The sequence below is a fragment of the Triplophysa dalaica genome, chromosome 13 (genome assembly GCF_015846415.1).
Source record: "Triplophysa dalaica isolate WHDGS20190420 chromosome 13, ASM1584641v1, whole genome shotgun sequence".
NCBI classification, from domain to species: Eukaryota; Metazoa; Chordata; class Actinopteri; order Cypriniformes; family Nemacheilidae; genus Triplophysa; species Triplophysa dalaica.
Genome location: NC_079554.1, coordinates 12,447,990 through 12,455,545, shown reverse-complemented (window position 1 = coordinate 12,455,545; position 7,556 = coordinate 12,447,990). Strand labels below are relative to the sequence as shown.

Here is a 7,556-nt window from a genome sequence, read left to right as displayed (position 1 = left end):
TCGGTCTCGTTTCAAAGAAGAAAATTAGCAGACTATTGCTAAAAAAAGTCACACACACACAATTTTTTTTAAGATATTTTGTTGATTGAAAAACAGGTTTGTTTTTCCTAAAAAAAAGAAGAAAAAAAATCAGTTCCAAAATATCATAGGTCAAAATCCCAAAGGTCACCAAGTGTTCTATCATGTTATGATACACCAAATTTAGAGGGGTCTTGAGTTTTTTGAACATTGAAATTTGACCACAACAGACATTAAGATGCTTTTTATTAATTTATTTTTTACTTTTCCAATTAACAGACACAATGAAAAAATACAAAACCACAGGAACAATATACAAACAATACCATACTATTAGCCACAATGTGCAGCCTCTGCATACAATCGCAATCTTTTTCTTGTATATTTGGTGGCGGATGGCATACCAGCGTCTGGTAGTTAAGCTTCACCTGCAGAAAGGGAGTCTTGAGGCTGAACAGTATGGCTCATTTTATTAATTCAATTCAATTCAATTCAAGTTTATTTATATAGCGCTTTTCACAATGTGTATTGTTTCAAAGCAGCTTTACAGGGGCAAACAGGAAAAACAGATAAGTTAGAACACAGCACAGTGCATGGTGTTTATACAACGAGTAAGATCATTCTAATAAATAATATCTAATTTATAAATAAATAAATAAATAAATGAATGAATGCAGTCTCCCGGTGAGCAGGAAAAAATGACAGTGAGCAGGAAAAATGATATTAAAAATGACGTTCAAATCTCGGATGGCCTGAGGGTGAGAAAATAAACTGAGTTTTGGGCTGAACTATCCCTTTAATAAGTAAATTTGCGTCAATATTGTGTATGTAATTTCAGATCGAAATAAAGCAAGAAAATACACTGCATTAAACGTTTTTATTCTTGAATAGCTGTCTTAATAGAAAATAAATAAGCAATAATGTGAAAAACTAACTAATCAATAAATATTTTTTAATTTGATCAAAACATACATTTAAAAATGTATCCGTCATGTTTACGTAAATGTCTGACATCCACGACACTCCTTTCGCAAGGATTCCTGTGTAGGGGGCTTCAGTGGAGTCTGCATCAATGCGGGCTTCATCGAGCAGTGCTAAAAAGACAAATGGGACACCTACGGACTCGTAGACTTGGCGAGCACGCGCAATTTAGTCCACGAGACAGCGAGTCCCCATGAAGTGCACCATTTGGGCCAGGGCCCAAATACCCGTGTCATGGGGTCTAGTCCCCCCTTGGAATTCGGTCCCCTTTAGGACCCCGACTGGTACAAAATTCACATTTTTGTGAATGTAGGGTAATGCTAGGGCTAGCTTTTTTCGCAAGCGCTAGCTAATTACGTAGTTCTATAATGCTATGGTAGTGGATAAGTAAGCTAACTAAAACAGTAAGAACGATATTTGTTTGATTTCACTACCTACAGCCTCATATACATAATAGCATAGTAAGTATTTGATGTAAAATACATTATTCTAGTTCTAGTGACATGTATCGTAATGTAATTTTGTAAGAATTGCAATCAGGCGCTAAAAGAGTACCCAAATAGACGTTCTTTCAGCCAATAGAAACACTCGGGGTCCTAAGGGGACCGAATTCGAGGGGTGACTCGATTCCTCATGACAAGCCTACTTGAGCGCTAAAAAGACAAATGGGACACTCAACGGACTCGTAGACTTGGCGAGACGTCAACTCCACATGAAATGCGCCATTTGGGACAGGGCCTAAAATAAAGCCTAACGTAGCCGGAGGCGCTCGTCGCCATTTTGGCATCTTGCGTCACTTCCGGATAATCGAAAATGGGCAAAAGCTGAGGCGTGGTTAGAGCTTAGACGCCTGGTTTTCTGAAACCCCTTGTCACTCTAGTTGCCACGCACCTAATTTGCAGAATTTTTAGGCTTAATATAAGTTATCGGGTGAGTTATAAAAAAAATCACCCTACTCAAAGAAGACAATGATTTTACCTAAATAACAGGCTGTAATGGTTGTGGCTAGAAAGGATACAGCTTTGGCCATAAGTGATGCAAAAACTCACCATAAGTCACTTTTGCTCAAAGTTAGGGAAGAGAATGACTACACATTAATGATGATTGTACTGATTTTAATAATTTTATCATTCATTCAACCGATTCGTTCAAACTGGATCTGAATCGCTAGCTGCGTTTCCATTACCCTTATAAATGTGCAAATTGAAATAGAGCATTGAAAATACACCCAGTGCCGTTATATTTAATCAAAATGAAGGTGAATATATTATTTTATATATTTTTTCTGGCTGAACAAGCTGATGCAATACTAATGTCTAAAATACTAAATTATTTTTCGATCACAAAAATGTAAAAATTTAAGCATAAACTAGTATGCTTATGCTAGTATACACTAGTAAAATAATGTATATTTTACCTGGCACTTATGATCACACAGAGGTCATTACTATGATCCTTATAGTAACAGAACAAGCTTTATATGTTGGTCTAAAGGGAATCACTTCATTATATTTTTTTGACTAAAAAGGCTTCATTTATAACATTGCCGAAACCAAAATTAAGAGAAAGGCAACAGACTTGTTTGAGGATTTAACTAAATATTATGTAAATTACAGTACATATGAATGAAATGACTAAAAATGCATGTTGTATGAAGATTTTCTCTTAATACGTCTCAAAGGACAGAAAACAATAAATGAATACATATATTTGTGGATTGTTGGACTTAGCGTGGTACTGCACATAATTTGTATGGTTGGGGACTTCGAGTGGTCCCCATTCTAAAATCCAGGCTGGGCTCCACATCTGCTGAAGAAAATGTAAAATGTTGCAGCAGAGAAGAGAAAAAGAGGAAGAGCTCCATCCGCGCCAGCTGCTCACCAAGACACACTCTGCTTCCTAAAAAACAGATAAAACGAAACAATCTATCTACTGTGAGAGAAAACACCTTTCATTTGGCTTACACATACACATTGCTCATCTTTACTAGTATATACTGGCCTTTAATTTTAAGGTCTCTTAACAAGATTTTGCCTGGGGCCCTCCCTGGGCACAACGAGAAAAATTAAGCTTCACTGTTTGCAATGCAAGTAGTTTTTCTGTGGATAGGAACTTTGTCTTGAAAGAGTTTTGTTGTACCTATAGAGAAAGGCATAAAGGCATCTCTCCTCCTAAATGTTCCCTCAGCATCCAGGAAGTGATTGGGATTAAAAGAGTGAGGAGTCTCCCACTCTGATTCATCAAACAGCACTGATGTCAAACTGCCAATCACCACTGTGCCCTACAGAACCAAAACATGGGAATGACAACACAATGTAACACATTCTTATAAATATAATATAGGTTGTGTTTGCTTTAATTTTTACTGTTTCAAATGCGAATACCAAATTATTTGGTTACCATACAATTACCAACAAATATTTTCACATTCATACATTTTGGTATTATTACTCATGCACAGAAATTACAAGGTACTGGCATAACACGGAGCTCATAACAACAGTTTTACATAACAGATACAAATCAACCAAAACTTGAGAAGTGTACATTTGATCGGTTTAGTCTTTTATGACTAATACTGTTCTAACAAACCAAGTTCCAGACGTAGTCCCCTATCATCAAATTTTCATACAATGACAATTGGAAAATAATTTTTCAAGTATGTGAACATTTTTACAGTTTTTGTTTATTTGGAATATACTGATATATCGTAATTTATGATACAAGCTCAAAATTTACTCAAGCTAAATATACACTAAAACATTGATGCCACATGAAAATAAATATTACCACAATAATAAGCACCACAGAATACAATTACAAACTTTGCTGTAGTTTTGCAGCAGGTTTGGCAGTAACTTACTGTAGATTTAATTTACAAATTTGTTTTAAACATAAACTTACCTAGTTCTAAATATCTTTTCTTTTAAATATCTTTTCTTGTTATGTAAATGTATCGTAATTTAGACAAAAGTGCTTAGGAAGAATGTGATTTTTTGCTGTTACTGTGCTATTGCCAGTAATGAGAGAGACCAGTTTCTTCTTTCTCATTTTGAATTTCAAAAATCAAAGTGTTTAAATTTTGGTTTAAGTAAAGTTTAACTCAAATCAAAAACAGTATTAAAAAACTGTAGTAAAGTAATACAATCTACAGGTAGTTACTGGAAAAACTGCTGCAAAACTACAGCAAAGTTTTACAGTGTATATCACGCCAGTGTCCGAAATTGTTCACTCATTTTCATTTACTTCTTCCCCATATAGTGGACTATTTAGCATTTGATATGGGAAATAGTGAATGAGTGAACGACTGAGCGAATTCAGACGTAGCAATACAGTGCTTTAAACTTTAATATAATCCCACCTTTGGTATAGAGTATTTTCCTATGTGGGTATCTTTTACAGCAGCCCGAACCATATTTAATGGGACAATATTTCCAAATCTTTGGATTTCATGAATGACAGCATTGGTGAAAGGCAGTTTGTCTCTGTCTGAGGAAGATGCCTGGCATGTCCGACCCACAACACGATCGATCTCCTCCTGAACTCTTACTAAAGATGCAATAAAAGTAGTCACATGGAAAAAGAGTATTTAACAAGCTACTCCAGAAACACCACTGTAAAAAAGCAAGATGTTTTGTTATTTTTTTTACGCTGTATCTCAGGATATTTGATCATGTAGAGAAGACCCCAGTACAGAGTGGTGGAGATGGTCTCCGTTCCTGCCACAAACAGATCCAGTGTAGAGGAGCAAAGGTTCTCCATATCAAATGAAGATGCTGTATCATGTTGCCACTAAACATCATCAATAAGAGACATTTAATGCAATATCTGTTTAAAATACACAGCACCTAGATATCCCCTAGAAAGTTTCTTACTTTTTCCATCTCACCAAGGAAGCAGTCAATGAAGTCTCGAGGATTCGATGGATCATAATCCACTCTGTGTGCATGCACCTTCTCTCGCACAAAATTAATCACCTCCTTCCATAGAGCAATTACTTTCTGGTGTGGTCCAGGCACTCGCTTCATGATCCGTGGGAATATGTTATAAAGCTAAAGAAAGAAGCACAAATGACATAAATATATCATCTTAGCACAAATAAAGTTTATAAGTGGGTAGTTGACCGACTAATATGCTCATTTTTCATACAGTTTTTAGAAACTAAAAAAAAACGATGAGGATAAATCTTTCTTATGCTATTTTTTTTTAGAAAAATAAATATTACTAATATGAAACAATGCAATGTTTACACTTTGTTTTCTAAATGTTGCAATGTAACATGTACAATTTATTCAACCCAAGTATATATTGTTTCTAATAACATTATGTATCTACTTTGACCTATTTGATGGCAAAAATAAGATAATTTGCACCTGATCCCAGAAGTTTCCTCCCAAAATCGCCACGTCAGTGATCTTTTTTAACAGAGACTGGAATTCATTGTCGCTGTACTCAAATCGAATACCAAACACAAGGACACAGATCACATTTGACACAGCATTGTTCAGCAGGATATGAGGGTCAAATGGTCTACCTGGAAATGTTACCAAAATAAATGTAAAGTTAAGGAATCTTTCAATTCCACATTTGTTTAGAAAATATTAAATGTAATTGTTAATGAAAAGTATTTGAACACACCCTGCTCATTTGAAATGGCCTCATTAAGCAAGCAACATTCAAGATGTATGGATGGCTCAAGGCTTTTCTTCCCCAATCCAAAATTCCGAAGTGTTGAGAGAGCAAATCTCCTCTGTTGCTTCCATTTATAACCACTGGAGGCACCTAAACCTGTTATTAGCTTTCTGTGTTAATTTTACAGATGATATTGTATTATTATTTTAATTTATTAATAATAAGAAATGTATATATTTTAATTTAAAACATTATATTCAGATCATTTTAAGATTCCTACATGTTTTCCATCAAAAAAAATGAATAAATCAGGCAACTCTTGAACATCATTTTAATGCAATAAAACAGTCAAAAAGGAAAATAAAACAGCTGTAAATCAATAGATTTAAATGTTCCATATTCAGAGGTGATCTGTACTTTATCAACGTGTTTTAACTGTATCGAGTGTATTTAAATATCACCATATTTCCTAAATAAAATAGGCCTACTTAAGTGCATTAAAATTCTGGCACTTCTCTAAATTTTACTAAAGTATTTTTGCTCAAATATTTAACCTAAAAGCAAGAATGTGGTAGCTTTTCAAAGAGTTCACCCAAAAATGTATCATCATTTGCTTGACCTCCAGTTGTTAGAAATGTATATATTTTAATGAAAAATTGTACAAAGCCGTTTAGGGTCACCACTGATTTGTCTTTTGTCGGAAAGCAGCTGCAGTTACAAAATGTCACTGTAATATTTTAATTTGTGTCCATAGCAGAACAATGTATCCAAATTTGGAACAATTGAAGGGTGAGCAAATGATAACAAAATTGTAATTTTTGGGTGAACTATTCCTTTCGTGTATTAAGGGTAAAAAACCCCTTTAAAAAGTACTTGTACTTATATAAATGAAGTGGGGTAAAATGATATTTTATGCGTTATAAAGTAGAATAAAGAAATTCAAAGTTGAAACGCTGATAACTACTTGAAACTCGGGGTTATTGAAATAAGGGGTTATCCTGAACCAACCTGTGAACGGGTCGTCAACTCAGCAATGAAACGGGGAACCACCACCAGTTACTCACCGTTGTCTCCAAAGATGTCGTAAATCAAAGGTATATGTGGGCGGTCGGTGAAGTTTTCACCTTGTAGCACATACACCTGCTTGACTTGTTTGTACCCGTTCAACACAACAAATCTTGCCCCGAAAATGCGAACGCTTAAAACGTTTCCGTACTTTTCTGCAAACTGAAAAGTATAAAAAATAGTGGTTATACACATTATTTAAATAGCATTCAGACAATTTTTTCGTGTTAAGTATTAACAAGCTGACATTTTAATTACTTGAATTTTTGTTTTCATGCTGAACATCACCTTTCCACAGATGTCCGGAGGTAAAACCATAAGTCAGATTTATTGTTGAAATTACCTTTGCCAGCTGGAGATGAATCCTCTTGTGATCTATATAATGAAGATCTCCAATAATAGGCAAAGACCAGGGTCCAGGGGGGAAGTCTCTTGGCGGTTTATTTCTTATATAATCACTCAATAATATAAATACACACGAAAATAATAAAACACTTGTTATATCAATCCACTCGTAAAAGTGCACCAGGTCCATGTCTGACAAGTATTTGGTCAATTTGTGTCCAGTCCAAATATTTATAGCTCCTCCTGAAATTGTGGCGTCATCCCAGCAAACAATTTTTGCTTCTCAGAACGTTCTGGGAACGTTAGCGCATGGATCAATGCAAATAAATCTAAAATCACGTGTTATATATATTTATATATATATATGTATATTTAACTAAATTTGACTAATTCAATTTAACAAGATACAGATAGAACACGTAAAGAAAACATTAATCAAAACAATAAAAACGTTAAAATAATGCAATAATTATTTATCATATGTTATAGCCTATATACATATAAATACAATTACA

General features: G+C 34.5%; 1 protein-coding gene across 1 annotated transcript; it reads right to left on the bottom strand.

Moving 5' to 3' along the window:
• Window positions 1–1,947: 1,947 nt before the first annotated feature.
• LOC130434345 (cytochrome P450 2J2-like) lies at window positions 1,948–7,231 on the bottom strand. Its single transcript, XM_056764449.1, has 9 exons — window positions 7,040–7,231; window positions 6,696–6,858; window positions 5,638–5,787; window positions 5,373–5,533; window positions 4,875–5,051; window positions 4,650–4,791; window positions 4,361–4,548; window positions 3,139–3,280; window positions 1,948–2,898 (listed from the first exon to the last, which is right to left on the bottom strand). Exons 1-9 carry the CDS (start codon window positions 7,229–7,231, stop codon window positions 2,726–2,728), a joined length of 1,488 nt encoding a protein of 495 aa, XP_056620427.1. The 3' UTR covers window positions 1,948–2,725.
• Window positions 7,232–7,556: the final 325 nt, after the last annotated feature.